This window comes from Rhinatrema bivittatum, chromosome 2, assembly GCF_901001135.1.
Source record: "Rhinatrema bivittatum chromosome 2, aRhiBiv1.1, whole genome shotgun sequence".
NCBI classification, from domain to species: Eukaryota; Metazoa; Chordata; class Amphibia; order Gymnophiona; family Rhinatrematidae; genus Rhinatrema; species Rhinatrema bivittatum.
This window is the reverse complement of record NC_042616.1, coordinates 772,053,099-772,079,380: the sequence shown is the minus strand read 5'-3', so window position 1 is coordinate 772,079,380 and position 26,282 is coordinate 772,053,099. Positions and strand designations below refer to the sequence as shown.

The 26,282-nt window shown below is 42.6% G+C and overlaps 1 protein-coding gene across 10 annotated transcripts in view; it reads left to right on the top strand.

Annotated features, from left to right (window-relative positions):
* Positions 1 to 26,282, top strand: part of ASAP1 (ArfGAP with SH3 domain, ankyrin repeat and PH domain 1) — a 975,348-nt gene that overhangs the window by 771,514 nt on the left and 177,552 nt on the right. For all 10 annotated transcript variants that reach the window (XM_029592039.1, XM_029592032.1, XM_029592035.1 and 7 more), the window contains one exon: positions 14,832 to 15,060. In XM_029592039.1, coding sequence (XP_029447899.1) covers positions 14,832 to 15,060 — 229 coding nt within the window. The remainder of the gene's footprint in view (positions 1 to 14,831; positions 15,061 to 26,282) is intronic.

Sequence of the window (26,282 nt, the reverse complement as noted above, 5' to 3'; positions counted from 1 at the left end):
ATAATCTCAGCCTCACATATAGCAGGAAAAGACAATGTAAGAGCAGACTTTCTCAGCAGGGAGAGACTGGACGCAGGAGAATGGGTGTTGTCCGAAGAGGCATTTCAGCTGATTCTGGATCGCTGAGGTCTCCCGTTTCTAGACCTGCTGGTGACATCTCGCAATGCAAAACTTCTGCGATTCTTCAGTTGCAGAAGCGATCCAAAATCATTGGGAATCGATGCTCTAGTGCAGGAGTGGCCAGAAGACAAGTTGCCGTATGCCTTTCCTCCATGGCCTCTGTTGGGCAGATTGATTCAGAGGGTCAAACACCACAGGAGGATGGTGTTATTGGTTACTCCAGAATGGCCCAGGAGAGCATGTTATGTGGATCTATGTCCACTCCTGTTGGACTCGCCCTTTCGACTTCCGGCACCCAGAAATCTGTAGCAGCAGGGCCCTGTTCTTCAGGAAGATCCAATTTGATTTTGTCTTATGGTATGGCCTTTGAAAGGACTCGCGTGCTGAAGCGTGGATACTCTGCGGCAGTGATTTTCACCTTAAGAGCTAGAAATTTCTCCATTTCTTTGGCCTACGGGTTTGGTGAGTGTTTGAGGCCTGGTGTAAAGATTGAGGTTCTCTTCTTTGTTCAGTCAAAATCCTGCTCATTTTGGAATTTTTGCAGGATGGATTGCATAAAGGCTTGGCCCTCAATTCCTTAAAAGTACAAGTAGCGGCTCTCGCCTGTATCAGGGGTCAGGTGAATGGTGGATCCTTTTTGGCTCATCCTGATGTGGCCCATTTCCTGAAAGGAGTGAAACATCTTTGTCCTCCCTTGCAGTTTCCGGTTCCCTTGTGGAGTCTTAATTTGGTGTTGGATTTCTTAGCGGGCCATACATTTAGGCCGATGTGTAACCTTTCCTTGCAATTACAAACCTTGAAAACTGTTTCTTTTGGCGATTTGTTCTGTGCATAGAGTTTCCGAGCTGCAGGCCTTGTCTTGCCAGGTTGCCATTCCTCCGGGTGACTCCAGGAGCGGTACAGCTATGTACTGTTCCCTCCATTTTTTGGTTTGGTTTTTTTACCAAAAGTTGTCTCTGAATTTCATTTGAATCAGTCCATCTCCCTGCCGTCCCTGGACAGGGAGAGAGATGTAGAGGTGTATCGTCTGTTGCAGCCCTTGGATGTCAAGAGACATATCTTCATGTATGTGGAGGTTACTAAACCATTACAGAAGACTTCATCTGTTTGTCCTTCACAGGGATATTAGCTGTGAAGGACAAACAGGGAGAGCCAGCTTCACGGACTACAATAGCTCGCTGGAGTAAGGAGGTAGTTACAACTGCATATGTAGATACTGAAAAGCCGTTACCTAGTCAGGTTAGGACTCATTCCAGTAGGGCTCAGCAGTGTCATGGTCGGAAGTTAGATTGTGATCTCCCATTAACATTTACCGAGCTGCAACTTGGTCCTCTGTAAACACCTTTTCCAGGAATTATAGTCTGGATGGCAGGCCCAGGAGGACGCAGCTTGTGCTTATGCAGTTTTGACAGGATCATAGGCAGCCTCCTGCCCTGTTTGGGAGTAGCTTGGGTACATCCTACTGATTTTGGATTCATCTGACCAGAGTCTAAAAAATGAGAAATTACTACTTACCTGATAATTTCCTTTTCTTTAGGATGATCAGATGAATCCAGCTTCCTGCCCTTGGCAGCCAAATGATTGTGTTATGGCCCTCCTACATGGCTGTGTTACAGTGTTTATAGGTAAGTGTTAATTCAGTTCCTAGACTAGTGTTAATTCATTTCTTGTCTGAGCTGGTTTAAGTGGATCCATTTAAGGACATCTTCACCATCAGGATTTATCTTAATTCAAATAAAATCTCAACATAAGAGCATGCCATACTGGGTCAGACCAAGGGTCCATCAAGCCCAGCATCCTGTTTCCAACAGTGGCCAATCCAGGCCATAAGAACCTGGCAAGTACCCAAAAACTAAGTCTATTCCATGTTACCATTGCTAGTAATAGCGGTGGTTATGATCTAAGTCAACTTAATAGCAGGCACAGGTAATGGACTTCTCCTACAAGAACTTATCCAATCCTTTTTTAAACACAGCCAAGAACTTATCCAATCCTTTTTTAAACACAGCTATACTATCTGCACTAACCACATCCTCTGGCAACAAATTCCAGAGTTTAATTGTACGTTGAGTGAAAAGAACTTTCTCGGATTAGTTTTAAATGTGCCACATGTTAACTTCATGGAGTGCTCCCTAGTCTTTCTATTATCAGAAAGAGTAAAAAACCGATTCACATCTACCCGTTCTAGACCTCTCATGATTTTAAACACCTCTATCATATCCCCCCCTCAGCCGTCTCTTCTCCAAGCTGAAAAATCCTAACCTCTTTAGTCTTTCCTCATAGGGGAGCTGTTCCATTCCCTTTATCATTTTGGTTGCCCTTCTCTGTACCTTCTCCATCGCAACTATATCTTTTTTGAGATGCGGCGACCAGAATTGTACACAGTATTCAAGGTGCGGTCTCACTATGGAGCGATATAGAGGCATTATGACATTTTCCGTTTTATACACCATTCCCTTTCTAATAATTCCCAACATTCTGTTTGCTTTTTTGACTGCCGCAGCATACTGAACCGACTATTTCAATGTGTTATCCACTATGACGCCTACAATTACAAAGGGTCCTTTCCAGCTAGCAAAAATTTGCTTTCTTTAGCTTTTTTACTGTAATTATAGTAAAAGACCTTGTCTCCAATTTTATACTTTTTAGAGGTAGCTTTAAAATCTTAATAGGCTTTTCTACTTCTGACATTTGTCTCCAAATGTTTTTGGCAAAGGCAAAAGTGTTTTGCAAATGTTCCCGCAGAAGGGGAACACATTCATAGGCAGTTGTAGCACTAGCCAAATTATCATCCTGCATCCTGTAAAGCAAATGCCTTGATTTTTTCAGGGATAGACTACTGTAATGGATTATATCTAGGTCTGTCCGACTCTTCTATCAAGCCCCTCCAGTTAATTCAAAATTCAGCAGCTAGGCTTCTGACAGCAACACCGATGAGACATCATATCACACCTATTTTACAGAATCTACATCGGTTGCCGGTCAAGTTTTGAATAAAATATAAAATTCTTACCCTAATCCATTCTTTATTAAATAATACGGATACAACCTGGCTTTATTCTGAATTAAGACTGTATAAACCTCCAAGGAACCTTAGATCAGCAGAAAAAAGTCTGCTGGAAGTTCCCACAGTGAAAAAAGCAACATTAAACATAACTAGACAAAGGGCCTTCTCAGTAGCAGGTCCTATTATGTGGAATAGTTTGCCTGATCCCCTAAGACAAATACCTAATAGGAAAGAATTTAAAAAAGACCTAAAAACTTACTTCTTTAAGGAAGCGTTTCGGAACTCTGACTCTACTTAAAATTAGACAGGCTGTGATTCAAAGGTTAGCCTGTTATAGTCATACAGAGTTATTTTATTCTAATTTAATTTCGATATGTTTCTTTTTCTTATTTATAAGATAATGGTTAAAAGTTGTCTATTTTTAGTATTTTGTTTTATTGATCAAGATGTTAATGTATATTTCAGCTTTTTATTATGTCATTTTTATATTTTTATATTTTTATTTTATATTTTCTTTTATTTAAACCAGTTTTTTTTAAAGTTTATTTTTTTGGAATATTTTGTGAACCGCTTCGGTCATTCATGTAATGGTGAAACGGTATAGAAATGTATTAAATAAATAAAATAAAAAATAAATGCATAAGTAAGGTAATTCCTTTCCTGTCATATCAAATAGGGAGAATCCTGTAGTACGGTGTGGTGTGGCTCGGGTAGCCATTAACACTAGGGGTAATTTGATATTCCAGTCCTTACCTGATGTGGACACATTCTTCCTTAGAATGCTGATTATGGTTTTCTGTGTTCTCTCCACTTGTCTTGATGACTGAGGGTGATATGATATCTGGAGCTTACTTTTCATACCCAAATGTTTCCACATTTGCTTAATTACCTGTCCTGTAAAATGTGGGCCTTGGTCCGAGTCTACTTTCATAGGCAGACCCCAGCGACAACACATGATTCAAGAGTAGGGTGGCTGTGATCTCAGCTGTGTAGTTAGGGGCAGGTATGCATCCTACCCACTTATATTTGTTACCCCTAGAGGATCTGACAACAGGCCCAACCCAATCTATTTGAATATCAGACTAGGGCATGATAATACCTCGAGTCCGTAAGGGCGGTCTGTGTGCAGGTGAAGTGGGTTGGAACCTGCAGCAGGTGTGAGAACCTTTTGTGTATGATTTCACATCCTGGTAATGTGTGGCCAATCGGATACTTGTTTCAGGGCACAGGGGTCAGGAACCTTTTTGGCTGAGAGAGCCATGAACGCCACATATTTTAAAATGTAATTCCATGAGAGCCATACAATATGTTTAAAACTAAATACAAGTAAATGTGTGCATTTTATGTAAAATCACACTTTTAAAGTACAATAAGTCTCTGAAAATATTACACCAGGCCTTAAGACACCAATACATCTCCTATTAGGAAAACGAACCAAGTCAGGCTGTTATAGAGTCCTACACAGAAACTACACGCCAGCAGAAAACCTCACCTGAATCACGTGCTGTCCCTCACCTAACATAGAATAAAGAGACCAAAACGCATAACAAGAAGCATGCAGAAAAAACTGAATTGGAAACTGCAACAAGCCAGAGTCTCTGTATGCAGTGTAACAAAGGAAAAAAGAAACATCACCCATCCTTATAAAACAAATCGGGAAATATAAAATCATCAGCAGTAAAACTGTACTAACAAAAAGAACATATTTCGAAACAGCTGATGAGTGGAATATCCAATAATTAAAAACTCATATAAAACATTTCCAGATACCAACAAAATATTTCAAAATAGCAGACACAAAGACCCAGTAATGAAAAATAATAAGGATACAAAAATTTTTTTGCTCTGCATACCTGGGAACGTTTGATATCCAGGTGTCCTGAGATTGTTCTGAATTAGCAGGAGGCGGGGTGGTTTGCTTGGAACTTTCTCCTCTCTGTCACATACCAGCGCTCTCTCTCACACTGGATCTCAATGACACACCTAATCACACATGCTCTCAGTATTCACATATACACATGTTTTTTCTCTCTCACTTATATAGGCTCTTAATTACACATTTACACACATGCTGTCTATCTTTTCACGTTTACACACACACACACACAGGCTTTCAATCACATAAATACATGCTGTCTTTTTCTCTCACACACAGACTCTCATTCACATGCTTACAAACATGTCCTTTCTTTCTCTCATTTACACACAGGCTCTCAATCACATACTCACATGCTCCCTCACCTAAATCAGCTCTCAATCACACACAGACACACATGGTCTCTCTCTCTCATTTAAATACAGGCTCTCAATCACATACTCACATGCTCCATCACCTAAACCAGCTCTCAATCACACACAGACACATATGATCTCTCTCTTACTTATACACACAGGCTCTTAATCATACATACACATGATTTCTCTCACACACAAAGGATCTCAATCATACACACATACTCTTTCACACAAACAGGTTTTCAATCACAAACTTACACATACAGGTTCCCAATGGTAAACTTACATTCATGCTCTCTCTCTCACAGGCAGGCTCTCAATCACAGACATACTCTCTTTCACATATACAGGCTCTCAATCATTCACATACATGCAATCTCTCACTCACACACACAGGATCTCAAACACACATGCTTGCTCGCTCATTCACTCTCTCTCCCCCACCACCACCCCGGGAACTCGCGGCAGCAGCAGCCTCCTCCCAACGCTAACCTCCTTCATTTTCAGCCCTCGCGGAGGAGGAGTCCCATCGGCCGCCGTTGAAGCTCTTCATTTTCTTCCGAGCCGCGCTGCAGTCTTCTTTTCGTCGGACCGACGCAGACCACACTAGCGTGGCCTCTTCTTGCCGCGCACGCACCCGATGCTCTCCACTTCCTCTTCCGGGCCGCGGGGGGGGGGGGGGGGGGCGGGAAGAAGAGACCACACTAGCGTGGTCTCTTCTTCCCGCGCACGCACCCGATGCTCACCACTTCCTCTTCCGGGCCACGGGGGCGGGAAGAAGAGAGCATGCCGGTGCCGCCGACTCCAGCTATTCTGCCGTGTTCCACCCGGGCTGACAGCATTTTAAGCCCGGGCGGAGGAGGACCGGGGAGCAGCTGGGTCAGCGGGGGACTGGAAAGTGTGGCGACACTTGTCTGCGAGCCAGATGCAGCCCTCAAAAGAGCCATATCTGGCTCGCGAGCCATGGGTTCCCGACCCCTGGTCTAGCACATGGCTCATCATGGGCATTTGTAGTATGATCCCCCTATGGGACTGTAGGTCTACCCATTGTGTGATTCCCTTCTTACTGGTCCCTATCAGTAAATCTTTTACTCTCTGAAACTGGTTTCTGGAAGCATAGAGGAGCCGAAGGAGAGGGGTGTGAGAGAGAGGAGGGTGGGGGTGAGAGAGCAGAGCGAGGGGTGTGAGGGAGGGGAGGGTGATAGAGCAGGGAGAGGGATGTGAGAGAGAGGAGGGGGGTGAGAGAGAGAGCATGGGAGGTGAGGGTGGGGATGCTTGAGTGTGGGTGCCAGAGAGAGAGAGCTATATGAGGAGATTGTGAAGGAGTGTATATGTGTGAGAGATTGGGAGCTGGTGTTTATGGTGGGGGTGGAAGGGAAATAGAACCAAAAGCTTACTAAGAGCCAAGAGAAACAGATAAGTATGAGAAAAAAAAGTGCGAAGCTTGCTGGGCAGACTGGATGGGCTGTTTGGTCTTCTTCTGCTGTCATTTCTATGTTTCTATGTATGAAAAAGGGATCATGTGTATGTGAGGGTGCTAGCCTGTGTATGTGTGAGAGAGCCTGTGTGAAGGGGTGCGTGAGAAGAGACAGAGGTAGCGTGTGTGAGGATGTATGTGTGAGAGATAAAGGGAGCTTGTGTGGGTGTATATGCAAGAGTGAGGGAAGCCTGTATGAGGGTGTGTGCATGTGTACTAGAGAAGGGAGCATGTATGTGAGAGAGGGAGGGACAGAGGGAGCCTGTGTGAGGGACAGTACTGAGAATGGGGTCAAACTCTGGGACTGGTGATAGAGTGGAAGGGGTTGAGCCTAGAGGTGGAGGGGAAGATACTGGCAGGTGGAGGATTTGGGGCCTGAGAGGGCAAAGTGACCAGGGGAGTAGGGAAAGTGAGTGGAAGGGATACTCTTAGAGTGAATTTCTAGGGAAATTCTGCTCAAAATATTTAAAATTATGCATCTCTAAGTAATAACTTTTTTCTGTATTAATTTATAATGTCTCTCATATAAATTGCGTTATTTTGACCAGTATAAAATTTGCAGAATTTTAAGTTTTTGTACCCAGAATTTTTTATTTTTTTGCACAGAATCCCCCAGGCGTAATTTGCCAGAGCCTATCTGTTGTGGCACCCAACTTGGCAAGTTGGTCTGCAAGGTCATTGCCTGCCTTTTTGGTATCCGTGACTTTAGAATGACCTTTTACCTTTCTCCAGTAGATTGTCATTTCTTTTTCTTGCACTAACTGATCTAAGGCTAGAATCAATTCTCAGTGTTTGACAGGTTTCTTTTTAGAATTGAGCATTTGATTCGCTTTCCAGTTAGGCAAATGTGTCATGAAGTTATGTCTGACGTAGTCAGAATCTGTGCAAATTACAATGTAAACCATGCTGTACAGACATTTGCACAGCTATCAGTGCTGCGGTGAGTTCTGCATTCTGATTTGATTTGGACCCCAGAGTGTAGCTGAGGGGACTACAAGAGTGATTCTTCTCCCATGCTATTCCTACTCTGGCTACTAATTTGAGGTCTCTATCTCTGCAAAAAGCACAACCATCAACATATGCTTTAGGAAAACGGTGGGGTTCTGTTGTCTTGGTCTCAGGTTCTGAGATCAACTTCTGTTCTTCTTCAGCAGTGCAATCATGTAATTTGGCTAAATTATGAGCCACAACGCTTTTATGTCCTTGGGCATATCGCACCTCAAACAGCCAATCTTGAAGAGCGAGTGTCCAGGAAGCGATTTTGCTGCTGGAGACCTGACTGGCTTTGAATCAGTCACTGGCTAAAAAATGTATGGACTGATGGCAAGTCTCTAGTATTAGTTTCTCCCCTTGCACATAGCTTCTGAAGTATTGAAGCGCCCATACCGTGGTTAGCAGGGATTTCTCACATTCTGAATATTTCTTTTCCACCTCTGTCAGAGCTTTACTGGCATATGCAATGACCTGCCAGTCAGTATCATATTTCTGGTACAAGACAGCATTTGTGCATTATGGAGTGAAGGCTAATTCTAATAAGTAGTTCCTGCCACTTTCTGGATAAACGAGATAGGGAACTTTTCCCAGATTTCCCTTCAAATCGTCCATGGCTGCCTGCTGCTCCGATCCCCACTGTCAGGGTTCATCCTTCCTTAGGAGTTTTACCAGAGGCTGTGTGCTCTGTGCATACTGGTCGATGAACTGTCATGAGTAATTGCATATTCCCAGGAAAGAATGTAACTCTATCAGAGTGGTGGGTGTTTTTATTTTTTGTAAGGCTTCTATTCTTCTTTTTTTTTTTTTTTTGTGGATGTAATTCCTCCGCTGAGACTTCATATCCTAAGTAATTAAGTGACTTCCTACACTATTGTCCTTTTCAGAGAGAATTTGGCTCCTGCCACCTGCAGCTGGGCCAAAACACGATCAGTATCTTGAGGTGCTCCTGGTACTTGGTATTCTTAATTAGGATGTCATCCATGTACATTAAGGTGCCCTAGTGTCTGCATCAGGTAAGGCTTTGTGTAGAAAAATGTTGAAGCCTGCTGGTGAATTTAGATACGCAAAGGGAGTTCTTCTCCAGGTGTATTGTTTCTTCCCAAAAGAAAAAGCCAATTTATACTGATCTTTAGGTTCTACAGGGACTGACCAGAATCCTGAGGCTAAATCAAGCCTGGTGAAATATTTGGCTCATCCTCCCCACATGTCAAGGAACTAGTCTCCATGGGTGGGAGCCCTGGATGAGGTTGCCTCCCCTCCTGCTTGCCAGCCTTGGCAATGGGAAATACAAACACACAAACTTCTGTTTTTGCCTGCCTTTCTGACTACCTATTTAATATAAAACACACAAACTTCTGTTTAAATAATATATCCCAATAGTTTACTTCTCCCCAATACTTTAAGTTTTAAAAATTTCCCCAAGCAGTACTTACTGATTCTTTTCAGCCACCAGCCTCTCAGTATTCCCACATGGGTGACATCTTAGGATGGAGCCGAACATGGAAAACTTTTGTCAAAGTTTCTAGAACTTTGACTGAGCCTCATTGAGCATGTTCCAGCATGCATTATACCAAGCATCCACTTGGGGTCCCCTTCAGTCATGTCTTTTCCATGGAGCCTGTCATCTCACGGTGGGGCGAGAGCCTCATTTTGCCAGTGTTTTGGCCTACTTTTTCAATTTCCAATTTTTCGCAATTTTTTTTGCTGCCTCATGTAATCATTGCAGGGTCCCCCCGTTAGCATCCTAGATAGGTTTTTCAATGTTTATCTGTAAGTTTACTTTCATTGTTGATACCCCCGGGGTAACGGTGCACTCGTGTCCTTATTATTTCATGACATGTCCACTTCAGATTTTAAGTGGTGCCCCAGGTTTACGAGAACCATTTCTATCATGGACCTCTGATATAGATGTGACCTCTGCCTTGGGGAATCACATGACATCCGGGGTTGCAGCAAGTGCGCCAGGATTACCCCGAATGGACACAAGATGGAATGCCTCTTCGGGCCAGAAATCAATCCATTGAATCTGCATTAAAGGACCTCAAAGCTGTACCAATGGACACTGGGCCATCAACATTAGTGAGGCTGTTGGTTCTGTCAAGATCACCGGCTGAAAGGGACACCGGAGACCAGTCATCATTGGGTTTCTCCAGGTTGAGGATGTCTGGTTCGTCGGCCTAGTCACCATGGAGGACCGTTCCAAGCATTGAGGGAAGCCGAAGAAGTATCTTCATCAGTCCCTGCTGATGCATAGTGCCAGGCACGGGAATGCACAAGTTTCTGCTGTGATGCTCCCGAAGTGATCCCATTACAAGGAGAGCCAATCCTCCATCAATGCCAGGGGTGCGCCACAAACTCCATCAGTCCTGATGACAGCCACCAAGCCTCCTCTCAGTTCCAAAGAGGATCTGGTTACACCTCCTGCGTACCAACCTGTTTAGGCATCAGCGATGTTCAGGGAGGAATTGGAGAGGCTTGTGCAGCTGGCCCTCGAGATGGAAATGCATGGCTTTGGTATTGCAGCATAGATGACACCAGCACAGTCACTCCTTGATCCACAGCTGGAATCTCTGCATGCATTTATCAGCTTGTTACTGACTCAACCCATGTCTGTTCCCGGGGCAGCATTGATGCCCTGCGGGGCATCGCCACCTCCATCTGCCAAGTCTGGTAGTTGTTGCTGGTTCCTCGAAGGCGGAAGTTCCCCGAACATTAGAAAAGACACTGGGGCCTGAGATCCCCCATCCAGTTTCATCAGTGACAGTGGGGATGAATTGCCTGTGGTCTGTGATGATGTTTCTGCGGATCTCCTCTCAGATCCATCTCCGGAGGAGCGAAGGTAGACCCCAATAGAGGACTTCTCCTTCACAGGGTTTGTTCAGTTGATGGCGGAGGCCATCCCCATTCAGTTAATGACTAAAGAGGATACCAGGCACAAAATGCTTGATATCCTCCAATTCATGGAGTCTCCCAAGGAGATTGTGGCAGACCCAGATCTCATGTAGAGTTACTGTTGAGAATTTGGGAATACCCCCTGACAGTGCCTTCCATGATCAGGAAGGCGGATCTCATCCAAAAGGCGCTTGGAGTTGACAAGCATCATCTGCTCCACCAATCGGTGATAGTCTAATCTGCTCTCAAGAAGGCCAGGCACTCTTGAAACCATTCATTTGCACACACTGGGAAGGATCACAGATAGATGGAGGCTCTTGAGAAGAAGGTGTTCCAGATGCTATGCTTATTGCCCGCATAGCTTTTCATGAGCCAATATACTTGGGACATCAGCAGCAAGTTACACTCCTGTAGCTAGTGCATAAGGACCTGGAATGTGGAAAATACGAGGTCTGCTCCACCAATGATGTTTTCGAGACTGTGCTGCCATTGAGGTCCCACTCGAGACAGTGGGAGTCCTTAGGGGAGGCTTCAGCTGATGAAAGCTGAGCCACTGTACTCCTGTGACCTGAACTTACTGACTTGGAAGGTCATACATTTGGTGGCGATCACTTCAGCACTCAGGGTCAGCGAGCTCCACCTTACATTAAGATTTTCCATGATAGGGTGGTCTTGCTTAAGCACCCCAAGTTCCTGTCTAAGATAGTATCAGACTCCCATCTTAACCAGTCCATCATCCTGTCAACATTCTTTCCCAGGCCTCATTTGCAAAAGTGCCTTAACCTTTTATCTGGCGTGGACAGAAGCCCATATACAGTCCACCCAACCTTTTGTTTCTTTTGATAAGAATAAGTTTGAGTATTGCCATTGCCAAATAGACTTTCTAATTGGCTAGCAGATTGTATCTTGGGGGCCATGTCACAGCTCACTCTATCAGAACCATGGCAGTGTCAGTGGCCCACTTGCAAGCAGTTACCATGGAGGAGATCTGCAGTGCTGCGACATGGAGTTCTCTCCACACATTCACTTCGTATTATTGTTTGGATAGGGATGGCCAACTCAACAGCAGGTTTGGCCAGTTTGTCCTTTGGAACTTAAATTGTAGAACCCAACTCTGTTCCCCCCTAGGACCCATTGTTATTCAAGCTGCTCCCCCCACCCCACCATTACTAACCAAACTAGTTGTGCCTGTTACTACTTATTTTGGTGTTTTGTTAGTCTAAGGATTCACCCGTTTGTAAGGACTGCTATCCTGCTTGTCCTCGGAGAAAGCAGAGTTGCTTACCTGTAATAGGTGTTGTCAGAAGACACAGGATGTCAATCCTCACAAAACCTTACTGCCATTCCACGGAGTTGGGTTTCCAGTATCTGTGTTTCTTCTCCTTTATTATTTTCTTCTCTTGAATTCTATATTATAAGACTGAAGGGGACCCCACATGGATGCGTGGTATAATTCATGCTGGAGCATGCTCAGTGAGGCTCAGTCAAAGTTCTAGAAACTTTCACATAAGTTTTCCATGCTGGCCTCCATCTGATGATGTCACCTATATGTGAGGACTCATATCCTGCTACCTTGGAGAGAACACCTGTTATAGATAAGCAACTCTACCCCTTTTAATAATAATAAAAGGTGGGGACTTCAATGAAACTTAATAACCAGCAGATTTAAAACAAATTGAAGAAAGTGCTTTTTCATTTAACACAATCAAACTGTGGAATATTTTAGTGGCTGTCTTTAAAACCAAACCTGTAGGATTCACCTTAAAGCAATCAGTGTTTATTACCAAGATGTTGAAGAAAAATCTATTTCTCTACAGCCTCAAGTTATATCTATGTAGGGCTTGCCTCAGATGAATCCTCCCGCAACATCATGGAACATTGTGATTTTTATCTGGCTGATGAAAGCCCCTTTCAAATCTCTAGATGTTTGTGAACTTTTTCCTGACATGGACGGTCACATTTTTGATAGTTGTCACTTCAGCCAGCAAGTCAGTAAGCTCCAGGCTATAATGACTTATATACCTACTAGATTTCATTATAGTAAGTTTGTGGTTTCAATAAATTCTAAGATTCTGCTGTTGGACTTCCACCTTAATTAATCAGTCATCCTGCCAACATTATTTCCCAATTCTACATGTACATAAACATGAAAAACCCTTCATTCCCTGGATTATAAAAGAGTTGTCACCTTCTTCCTGGAGCTTACTGACATCCAGAGAAAGTCCTTCCTCTGTTTTGTTTCATTTTACCAAAATAAGACTTGAATTGTCCTGACAAAATGCACACTTTCTAAATGGGTAGCAGATTGCATCTCCTCCTGTCATGCCCAGACAATCTTGACTTTAGAGGGGCATGTGAAGGCCGTAATGTACAGGCTATGGCAGTGTTAGCTGCATTGAAATTTGCAAGGCTGAGATATGGCATTCAGGCAACACATTCAGCTGCCATTAGTGTCTAGACTTGCCCTCTCGACGGGTTAGTAAGTTTGCACAGTCTACTTTGTACGATCTCTTTGAGAAGTAGAGGCCAATTCAGTCCCTACTAGGGTCCATCTTTTATAATTTCAGACCTGTTTTAAAATAAAATTAAGTGATTTTTACCAATACCAATTATTTTATGCCTCTTGGTGATTTTTATTGTTCTTTTCCCCTTTTTGTTGACTATCTCCCTTAAACTAAGGAGCCCCACTTATGTGACTTCATGAATCTGCTTATCAGAGAAAGCAAACTAACTTACCAGTAACAGGTATTTTCTTATAACAGGTCACAAGTTCCATGTTTACCTTTCCTCCAGTTCTATATCACCTCCGCTTCTCCTGTATCCCCAGTCAAAGTTAAATACATAGAACTGAGGTGATCTGCAGGGTTACCACAGCATGGGAACTACCATACATTCAAAGAAGCCTATAACTAAATCCTATCAATAAACATACTGCCTCTGCAACTAAGCCCCTTTCCCTCTCACAACTTCCTCCCCCTCCTTATATCCACCATCACCCTGCCCCTCCCCACCCCCCACCCCCACTCTCTGTATCATATGTATTTTCTATGTACCCTGTACAGTTAAATATAAACATTATCTACTAGTCCACAGTTTCTAAATATTTTATGTTTTAATCCATGTTACAATTACCATATATGTTAACCTATGTTACAGATACCTTTTATATTATTCTGTGTTCCCTGTAAAGCAAGTTATGCTGCATTAATGTTCTATGTAAACCGGTATGATGTTTCCAATGAATATCGGTCCATAAAAATGTTAAATAAATAAATAAATAAATATACATGAACAGCGATAGGCTTTTTGCCTTTTCTGAAAATAACTCTGGAAAATTATATCTATTCAATGTCAAGTACAGCCATGTGGCCAACTTACAGTTGTGATCATAAGTTTACATTCTCCTGGCAGAATTTGTAAAATGTGTAGCATTTTAAGAAAACATGAGTGATCAGACAAAATATATCTATTTTTAATGTTTCAAATTGTGCTATTTTTTGATGCATAATAGTTTAATCATTAAACAAACCATAGCAATAAAGAAAATAATAAAATGGTCCTTTTCAAATGTTTCAGATTTGTGTGCATATCTGAATGGATAAAATATAATCTTGCTGTCTGGTACTACTTTTTCATTTAAAATGTCAGATGTTTTTTTCTATTTCTTTTTATCCATATTTCCCCCTCATTTTCTATATACCCTCTATTCAGATGGAATACACAAGTGGCACATGTGCTTGCCAGCCAGGATGACTAGTGGGCAGTCTCCTTTGATAATTCATCAGCACCATTCCTTAAGCTAAAAAGGGTTTCCACAACAGTGACAATCATCTTCCCTCCATGGGATCACCTCTATTGCATACTTGATCACTTTTTGCCTTCTCAAACTTGTCACATGCAACACTGTGGCCTGATCACAGTTGGCCCTCAGGGCATTTTTTCTAATTCATTTTTAAAAATTGATTTCTTAATCTATAACTTGATATAACTATTCAGAAAATTGAGCCTTGAAAAACCTTTTAGCAACCAATCTAAAAATTAAGTAAATGAATCATGGTAAATTATACTGATTTAATTGTTAAATATATTATTTTATCTTTCCTATAGCCTAGTCCCATAAAAAAAGAACGTTCTCCAAGACCTCAGAGTTTCTGTCATACGTCTAGTCTTTCTCCCCAAGACAAACTTTCACTGCCTGGGTTTAGCACTCCAAGAGACAAGCAGAGACTCTCATATGGAGCATTTTCGAACCAAATTTTTATCTCTACAAGTACGGATTCACCTACATCTCCAACAACAGATGCTCCTCCTCTTCCTCCTAGAACAGCTGGCAAAGGTATGTCTGCCTGGAATATTTGTTTATATATAACTAAATATATTGTATTTCTTTCTAATATTTTGGTAACTTTTTTTTATAAATTTAACCTGATCATCTTTAAGGTTACACTTGTTAACTGAATATTCTTTATGGAATCATATACAACACAGTACAGTAAATACAAAAGATTTTGTAGCAAAGAAAATATTGTGGTCTTCAGTTTCAGCATTCAGAAGGGTAAAAATATTCACTGGAGTAAAACTCTAAATTATAGAAGGGAATATCAATCAAGTTAGGTCACCTATCTTTTTTTGCAGCATTAGGGAAGATGCCAAGGACAATATACCTGCAGATGTTTAGTTATTTACGTAGTTCTAGAACTTTGCATAATTGAGTCTATTTTGTAGGACTGTAGAACTTTCATAACTGAAAATATGCAGCGCACATTAATTTCCCATTACCTGTCACTCCATGTTCAAATGTAGTTAGGGGTTTAATGTAAGAAATAAGAATATTAACATTTTTATTGCATTTTTATACAAAGCCATTTGCTAAGTACAATGTGGGATACAAAACAATATGGAACATAAAATCAAATAACAGAATAGTTTGACATAATTAGAATGTCTTACTGTGACAGCACAAGAAGAGCAGAACTCAGTGAACAAGAATGAGAGATTCTGAAAATCTTTGCTTCAAAAAGTTTACATTTTCAGAGGTTCTTAGGTGACTGTATTCACTTATACACAAAAGCATCAGTCAATCACAGCCCAAAAAATGGCAATTATTTATTTGCAACTTTAATTTGAATAAATATTTATAAAGATCTGTTTGGCTAATTTATTGTTCAAATATTCTTAATACAATTTGGTAACTTAGCATACTCACATTCAATGACTTTCAGCTATATTAAATTTTGCTAACCAGTCAGGGAAAAATAACCCATGCTATAGTTACACAATGTTAGGTTCCATATTAGATGCTACTACCCAAGAAAGAGATCTAGGCGTCATAGTGGATAACACATTGAAATCGTCTGTTCAGTGTGCTGCAGCAATCAAAAAAGCAAACAGAATGTTGGGAATTATTAGAAAGGGAATGGTGAATAAAATGGAAAAAGTCATAATGCCTCTGTATCGCTCCATGGTGAGACCACACCTTGAATACTGTGTACAATTCTGGTCACCGCATCTCAAAAAAGATATAATTGCGATGGAGAAGGTACAGAGAAGGGCGACCAAAATGATAAAAGGAATGGAACAGCTCCCCTATGAGGAAAGACTAAAGAGGTTAGGACTGTTCAGCTTGGAGAAGAGACGGCTGAGGGGGGATATGATAGAGGTGTTTAAAATCATGAGAGGTCTAGAACGGGTAGATGTGAATCGGTTTTTTACTCTTTCGGATAATAGAAAGACTAGGGGGCACTCCATGAAGTTAGCATGGGGCACATTTAAAACTATTTGGAGAAAGTTCTTTTTCACTCAACGCACAATTAAACTCTGGAATTTGTTGCCAGAAGATGTGGTTAGTGCAGTTAGTATAGCTGTGTTTAAAAAAGGATTGGATAAGTTCTTGAAGGAGAAGTCCATTACCTGCTATTAATCAAGTTGACTTAGATAATAACCACCGCTATTACTAGCATCAGTAGCATGGGATAGACTTAGTTTTTGGGTACTTGCCAGGTTCTTATGGCCTGGATTGACCACCGTTGGAAACAGGATGCTGGGCTTGATGGACCCGTGGTCTGACCATGTATGGTATGTTCTTATGTTCTTATTGGTTTATATTCCTAAGAAATAACATTACTTGTATAGATAGGATGAAAAAATAATAAAAATATATATATTTACCTCTGGGTCCTTGAGGGTCTATGGTAGCAGCTGTTCGTCTCTGGGTTGAAGTGTCTCAATGGTGTTTGGCCCAATATTTAAAAACAAAAAAAAAATTATGTCCCAGTGTTGTTAGGCTGGGGGGGCATGCCCACACTTTTTTTTTTTTATTTGGAGCTCCGGAGCAGAGCAGGCAGTAAAGGTCTGCCTTCAGTGGCTTAAGCACCATGTTTTGAAGTAGAAGCAGCGTCTGCCGCAATGAAAATAAACGAGGTGCCTCATAGGAGGATGCCAAACAAGTGTCAGGGAGCCGGAGCAGGTGGCTGGTAAATGCCACGGCCATTCTTGTGATTCCCAGACGTGGCCGTGAGCTGCCAGCAGTGTTTGAAGTGCCACGGGAGTATGAGAACTCTCACCGGCACAGAAAGTGAAAGTGCCATGAAAATGGGAGGGGCTGAAGTAGGAAACTGAAGTGAGTGCTGACACCGTCCAGGTCTCCCATGTAGGTGCTGAGGTCCTGCCGAGTTAAAAAAAAAAAAAATTGTACAGTCTTGTGGGGAGCCACAGATAACAGTGGCAGCCTTGGGAAAACTGCTGCTGTAAGGAAATGAATACAGTGACGGGAGCCATGGGAAAGCTCCCAGTGCATTGGTGAAATGTAGGCCCTGCTAATGTCATCGATGGCATCAGCTACCTAGTAAAGTGACTAAAGGCTTTTTTAATGTTAAAAATAAGATTTAGGAAATTTATATTTTTTAAAACATGGCGATTCAGGTGAGCAGCTGATGAGGTTCCTACATAAATTTTAAACTTAAATATTGACAGTAATATACCTGATGCCAAGGTGGGGGGGGGGGGTAAAGCACCCTAAAAACTGCTAAAACTGAGACATTCGTTGGTGGTGGTCAAGTGGGGAAAGCTTTGAGAACCTGAACTATGCCAAAATTGGATTTTGAAAGAATTTATTTTTAAAGTTACCTCATTAAGTATAAGAAGTGGTCCCTAGGAGTTATGAAGAGATACAGACATGGAAAAAAATGTTCTGATTCAAGAAGTTGTCTAGAATCCTGAATTATTTCTTAGTTTAATATAAAATATTTTTATTTTTGGAGATAGGAATGGAGAGGTTTTGAGGAATTTCCATGGGAATAGAAGACCTGGGGATACTGTGAATGGGGAGTGAATGAGTTTAAAGTGGTTTTTTAATATTTTTTCTAGAAAACATTTTATTTGGAATAAATTGATTTAATTTTATTTTAAATTCTATCTTTGTCAAATAAAATGAGGTCCATCAGCTAAAGCATTGGGGTAAAGCTAGGGAAGCTTTCCAAGGGGATTCCATGACAACAGAATCTTACTGAGAACTCATGATGCTGAGAAGTCAGTATAACTATATATTTTTTTTTTATAGCTAAAGCACCTTGTATTATAACTTACTTTGTTAAATTATACAAGAGTAAAATATCATCAAAAATATCTCTTGGCCGAGTTCTTATAACTTGATTGGTCAAAATTTAAATTTTCCTGGCGTGTAGCCAGATTGACTCAGAACAAATGGGATAGTATCCGCGTGCTAGCAGTTGGAGACGTAGCAACTCAGTAATTTCTGTCTCCAAAGCAGTTTGGAGTGCCTGCATGCTAGTTGAGCGTGCTTTCCAAGACTACTTTAATTTTTTCTCTTTTCTTATAATTCTAGATTCTACTTTCTACAAAAATATCGAGCCCCGCACTCCTGCGGTGATACCCGAAGGTCACTCTCCCAGTAGAGTTGCCCGGGGTGATTTCCGTGATCCCCCCGAAGGTTAAGTCCTCGGTCCGGCCGAAGCGCGGCAGGAACATAGCCCCCGGGCGAGGTTCGGGTGAGGCATACGAGGCACCTCGGTCCCGGCGTGGACGAGGTAGCGGGTGCATATCCTCAATCGCGGTGGTGAAGGTATTTGCCCGCTCTCCCCGCAGCCGGAGACCGCCTGCGTTCCAGCCGAGAAGCGCCAAGGTTCAGGTGAGGCGTACATCTCGTGTTTCGGGTCTCCGAAGGAACAGAGGATCGGCGGCGTGGCACGCCAAGGAGGGCGCCATTTTGTGGATTCACATCGCCGGGAAGGACAATACCATGGCAGACTTCCTCAGCAGAGAACATCTAAATCCGGGAGAGTGGCAGCTGTCACCCACAGCCTTCCAGATGATTGTGGATCACTGGGGGATCCCGGACATGGATTTACTGGCGGACAGGTCCAATGCTCAAGTACCCAGATACTTCAGCCGCAAGCGCGATCCGTTCTCCCACGGAATCGATGCCCTGGTTCAGCCGTGGCCTCCAGGGACTCTGCTATACGCCTTTCCTCCGTGGCCTCTGCTGGGCGCCATCATCCACAAGATTCAGAAGCACCGGGGCCTAGTTCTTCTAGTGGCACCAGACTGGCCAAGAAGACCCTGGTACGAAGACATGAGAAGACTACTGGCAGGGGAGCCTCTTCCCCTGCCTCCTCTCCGGGACCTTCTACGTCAAGGTCCCATCCTCCACGAGGATCCAGCTCAATTCTCTCTTACGGTCTGGCCATTGAGAGGGCTAGACTGAAGAAAAGAGGTTACTCGGAGCCCGTGATTGATACACTCCTCCGAGCTCGCAAGTTTTCCACATCCCTCACCTATGTCAGGATCTGGAGAGTGTTTGAAGCATGGTGCGACACTATTGGCACCAATCCACATGTGACCACAATCCCTATTGTGTTGGATTTCCTGCAGGATGGACTTCAGAAGGGTCTCTCCCTCAGCTCCATCAAAGTTCAGGTGGCTGCGCTGTCTTGCTATGGTCCCAGGAGGGATGGCAAGACCATCGCCAGGCACCCAGATGTTTCTCGCTTCCTGCAAGGAGTCAAGCATATTCGTCCGCCACTGAAGTGGCCTGTCCCTTTGTGGAACCTCAACCTTGTTTTGGATTTCCTCGCGGGATCCACCTTCAGACCCCTTCGGGGCCTGTCTCCCCATTCTCTAACCTTGAAGATGGTGTTCTTGCTGGCTGTATGTTCAGCCCGCCGCATCTGAGCTACAAGCACTGTCCTGCCGTGATCCATTTCTCAGAATCACTCCGGAGGCTATCCATCTTCGTACGGTTCCCTCCTTTCTACCGAAAGTGGTTTCACAGTTTCATCTTAACCAAACCATATCCTTGCCTACCACGGCGGGGTTGAAGAAATCTGAAGAAGGGCGTTTATTGCGTCATCTCGACATTGGCAGATTACTGCCCAGATATCTTGAAGTGACACAACAACTACGAAAGACGGACCATCTGTTCGTCCTGCACAGCGGGAAGAGGCAAGGTGAAGCGGCCTCGCGGCCCACCATCGCCCGCTGGATTAAAGAAGTTATCAGAGCAGCTTACGTAGAAGCCGGGAAGTCTCCGCCTCTACAAGTCAAGGCTCATTCTACCAGAGCACAAGCGACATCCTGAGCTGAATCCAGGATGCTGTCGCCTGCAGAAATCTGTAAAGCGGCAACGTGGTCCTCCCTCCATACCTTCTCCAGATTCTACCGTGGCCAGATTCTACCGTGGCCAGATTCTACAGGCCACGGAGGACTCAGCATTTGCGAGGGCGGTACTACATGGTCCTCAGGCAGCCTCCCGCCCAGGCTGGGAGTAAAGCTTTTGTACATCCCATTCGTTCTGAGTCCATCTGGCTACACGCCAGGAAATGTTGAGATTACTACCTGATAATCTCCTTTTCCTTAGTGTAGACAGATGGACTCAGCATCCCGCCCAGCTGCCTTGTGTACATGGGTTTCACCGATTCAAGGTAAGCCATGTCTTCTGTTCCATAAGAGCGAACACTCTACCTGGTGTCAACGCCTTCCGGTTGTGAATGCTGGCGGTCTCCAGCTACTATCAATTGGTCAGGGGAATCCTGTTTTCACTTTTCACTGAGCGTCAGTACACACATCCCATGACAGCTTTTGCAAGGAAGATTACTGAGTTGCTACGCTTCCTGTGGGGATATATATACCCCCGTGCTGACGTCAGATCCGTCTCCAACTGCTAGCACGCGGATACTATCCCATTCGTTCTGAGTCCATCTGTCTACACTAAGGAAAAGGAGATTATCAGGTAGTAATCTCAACAATATTTTCTCATTTGGTAAAAATAGGGAACATACTATTTTCTATTATGACATCATCAAAAGTAGTAATTCTCTATACTATAGATATTGGTGACAATTTAGAATACTGTGGGAGACCTGCACTGAACTTCACAGGGAGAGGAACTGTGTTGGCTCTGCTTGCTCTGAGACTTAGTAAAAGCTTTAAAAACTATAGGAAATAGCTAGAGAACACTTGTGGTTGAATGAATGAATGAATGAATGGGACCCTAGTACTGGTAATTAATATTAGGAACAGAAAAAAATGGTAGGAAGAGTGCCTTGTGATATAAACTAATATTTATATCACAAGCTGACTTGTGATATTTTTGTCAGCATTGATAGTCTTTGACTAAAAGAAGAGTAAATGAGAAACTGATAAAAGAATGTACATAAAATGTTTATAAAATACTAATCAATATAAGAAGAATAGTTGATGTGCATAAATCAGTTCCTTGATGTAAAAGAGGAATAAAGCTGATGTACATAAACCAGTACCTCTGTTTGAACCATTTGACATATGGTGAATTTAAATTTTAGCTAATTTATGTCCGAAGATTAATCATTTAAAATAAGGTCAGAATACAATTGACTTTAAGTAATAGTTTCTACATAGGTGCTATCAAGCTAGGGTGAGAGTACATTGTAGAAATCTCATCTTTGTGGACCTTTCCTCCTTCCAAATCACATCAAATTTTCATTGATGTGTACTGTGCTGTTCATACCTCTGACAATGTAAAACTGGCCCCCAAACCGTAGACCACCCCTAAAACCTCACCTAGAGTTACTAGTTGACCCTCCTACAGTGTATAATTAGATGACAAATATATAACCACCCAAAGTCTCTCTCTCTCTCTCTCTCTCTCATGAAACGGGGTTTGCGATATTTAATGGCAAATCCTGTTTTGGGCATATTGCACTGCTAAATGCCAGGAATAAAGATGTAATTATTTCCAGCTCGTTAAAATGTGCGTTATGCTACCGCACGTAACGTTAAACACCCTCATTTTCATAAACCCCACCCAAACCCCTCCCATTTGACTAAATTTTCAAAATTTGCATACACATTGCGAAATGTGAAAAATAACACATTTTGATGAATGACCCTGTTAGTGATTAAGGGTAGTAAGTGCCACCTTGGCTAGTTACCACCATATTTGTTTCCTAAACCATAAAAGTCGGGGCCCTCATTGTTTGTGCAAGAAATTTGGAATTATCTTGGACTTCACCTCTGCCTACCATCCCAGAGCAATAGGCAAACCGAGTGGGTAAACCAGATTATCAAGGCCTCTTTATGAGCCTAAGTGAACCAATGGCAGAATAATTGTGCATCTCTGCTCCCATGGACTGAATTCTGCCGCAGTAACCATGTGAGCAGCTTCACTGGATCGTCAGCCCTTCTACATAGCGTTTGGGCATCATCCCCATACACCGAAGCCGGTTCCAATTTCAGCCACTGCAGATAATCTGCTGGGGCATGAACTCTGGGAGCTTTCGCAGAAGTAATATTGTCTCCTGGAGCAAGCAGCAGAGCAGTTCAAGAAGTAAGCAGACTAGAAATGTCATCCAGTGCCCAACTTCACCCGGGAAACTTGGTTTGGCTCAGCACAAATAACTTGCAATTAAAGATGCCATCTCTGACGTTTACACTGCAATTCATGGGTCCATTCCCCATTTACTGGAAATTTGGTCCTGTGACCTACAAATTCAAATATCCATTGTCTTTGCAGATTCATGATGTCTTCCATATATCCCTGTTGAAACCCGCAATTCTCTCTTGGTCGGGTAGACCATCCTATCAGGTCACCAAAATCTCTGCAGAAGGAGATCTTAAAATCCCGAAAGGTCCAGAATCAGCTGCAGTATCTAATCTGTAAAAACTATAGCTCTGAGGAAAATTCCTGGGAACCAGCCTCCAAGTCCCCCCAACTCATGTGCAAGTTTAACAGGATATTTCCCCAGAAACCCAAGCCTAGAAGACTGGGTAGGGGACTTTGGAGGGGGTTACTATTAAGATTCACTACTTGCGGGATGGTACCACAAGCCGCCACACTCACTCCAACACCGCTGACAGGCTCCGACCTCAACCGGCCCAACATGCTGCTAAGCTGCCACCATCCCGGTGGCTCCTAAGATGAGAGTACAAGCGCAGCCTTCTCTTTTAAGGGCCCGTGGCGGGAAAATCCCCACAGTGCTCTCTGATGATGTCAGCAGGCTCTAACTATATAAGGACTCCTGGACTGCCTACCACTGCCTCAGCAACAGGTTTCCTGAATCGGCAGTGTGTATTGCTCCTGTGTCTCGAGTCCTGTCTGTGTTCTGAGTCTAGTCTAATTTCCTGGGTCCTGTCCTCATCCAGCCTTGCTTGTCCTGCCATCTTCATCTGGTCCTGCCTTGTGTTGTCTGTCTCTTCTACATCTTCAGTGTGTCTTTGACTTGGGCCGACTTCCGGATTCTGACCTTTTGCCTGGACTTGGATGAAGAGTTGAGCCAATTCAGGTGCTGAAGGGAGCACTGCGAGGGGTGTGAAATGCACCATCTTAGAGAATCAATCCACCACCACCAACAGAGGGGAAGGTCAGTGATAAAATCAGTGGTCAGGTGGGTTCAAAGTTCTTTGGGGGATGGCAACAACTGTAACAACCCTCAAGGTTGAGCTTGCACACTTTTGTCCTTGGCCTGTCCCTGACTCTTCAAGTTGCTGCCTGTTCTGATCCCAGTGTGCCCTTGGACTCTTGCTTACCTGACCGCCCTAGAGACCGACCTAAGTCCTGCCAGCCTGCAAAACACAAGGGTTCAACCTGCAAGAGAGACAGCTAGTATAGTTGAAACTGCAGCCTGTCCCGCTACAGGCCATGTTCACCTGGTGTCAGCATAAGCCTCATAGGTTCGCCTACAAGGTTGTGTCAACTACGGCACAGCAATAAGGACTTACACCCACGCCACCCATTACATTTATAAGTGACCTGGAAAGGGGAATGATGAGTGAGGTGATCAAATTCGCATAAGACACACAACTATTTATGGTAGTTAAATTGCAAACAGGTTGTGATAAATTGCAGGAGGACCTTGCAAGACTGGAAATTAGGCATCCAAATGACAGATGTAATTTAACGTTGTCAAGTGCAAGGTGATGCATATAGGGAAAAATAATCCATGCTTTAGTTACACGATGTTAGGTTTCATATTAGGAATTACCACTCAGGAAAAAGATTTAGGCGTCATGGTGGAAAATACATTGCAATCGTTGGCTCAGTGTGCTGTGGCAGTCAAAAAAGCAAACAAAATGTTAGGAAGGGAATGGTGAATAAAATGGAGAATGTCTGTATCACTCCATGGTGAGACTGCACCTTGAGTACTATGTGCAGTTCTGGTCGCTGCATCTCAAAAAAGATATAGCTGCACTAAAGAAAGTATAGAGACGGGACCAAAATGATAAAGGGGCTGGAACGGCTCCCCTATGAGGAAAGGCTAGAGTTTAGGTTTGTTCAGCTTGGAAAAGAGACAGCTGAGGAGCGATATAATCGTCTACAAAATCATGAGATGAATACAACAGGTAAATGTGAATTGACTATTTACTCTTTCAGATAATACAAGGACTAGGGGGCACTCTGTGAAGTTAGCAAGTAGCACATTTAAAACAAATCAAATAAATTATTCTTTACTCAATGCACAATTAAGCTCTGGAATTCATTTCCTGGAGGAGAAATCAATAAACTGCTTTTAATCAAGTTGACTTATGGAATAGCTGCTGCTTATTATCGGCATTTGTAGCATGGGATCTATTTAATGTTTGGGTACTTGCCATGTACTTATATCCTGGATAGGCTGCTGTTAAAAACAGGATGCTGGGCTTGATGGACCCTCAGTCTGACCCAGTATGGCAACTTCTTATGAAGTTTGTAGTCGTGGTTTCCAGTTGGACGAGGTTGATATTGGCTAGGGGCATTTGTTAGAAGAGAATGTTTCCAATGAAGGAATGCAATGCTTCATTTATACAGTCCTACTCTGTCCTTCACCTCCTCACAAAAAAGTCTATTAGATGTGCCGTCTCAATGTCATAGAAACATAGAAACATAGAAATGACGGCAGAAGAAGACCAAACGGCCCATCCAGTCTGCCCAGCAAGCTTCACATTTTTTTCTCATGTCAGACTTGCCTTGCAGATATATGCGTAAGAGTATTCTGTATTGCAGCACCAGTCCTGTGGAACTGTTATATTTACGTACAAAGACATTAATGAAGTTAGTCAAATCTATCTGTTCCAGCAGGTCTTTGCTTAGGCATTGTTTGACTTATGCTGTAGCTAAATTAGAAAGGCTAAAGTGATATGGAAAGGCAGATATCCCTCAAATCAATTACACCAAAAATAAAAATACAAAGAACAGGATATAAACAAAATCACTGTAACAAATCTATTTTATTAGTATTTATTAATAAAGATTGTAATACTGAAAACTTAAGAGAAGAAACACTGCATCAGTAATGAAGTGTCAAATGGTGTGCAATGGGCCGCAAGAAGTATCAGTTAATAACACCTATAGTTTCAGTTATTTGTGGTCCTAATCACTTATACAACTATCAGACTACAATGAAATATTAAACAAAGTTCAAAGAAACAAATTATGTCTCCCATCATTAACCTCTAAAAAGAATTATATGATATTTAAACCCCCCCCAAATTTTTTAACAAGATTTTACTTTTTTGGGGGGAGGGGGTTAAATATACATATAATTCTTTTTAGAGGTTAATGGTGGGAAACATAATTTGTTTCTTTGATTGAACTTTAATAATAATTCAGTGTAGTCTGAAAGAATTATAAGTGATTAGAACCGACAAATGACTGAAAACTATAGGTGTTAACTGATACTGTTTGCGGTGATTCTGCTTGCGGCCCATTGCGAGATGAGAGGCAGTGGATGCACACCATTTGACACTTCATTACTGATGCAGTGTTCCTTCTCTTAGGATTTCAGTATCACAGTCTTTATTAATAAATACTAATAAAACAGATTTGTTACAGTGATTTTGTTTATATCCCGTTCTTTGTTTTTTGGGGTTTTTTTGTAGCTAAATTAGAAAGGAGCATCTTAGACAGTAGTTTGGCAGTTTAGATTACATCCTGTCATGGGCAGATTGGTAAGTGAATTGTTTGGTTTCCTTGTCATTAAGTTACATGCATGCATGCTTTTATTTGTATGCTGCTTTGAGCTGCAGATATACAGTATATCATATGTGATACACAAATCTTTTAAATAAATGTTGGAATATATTATTTGG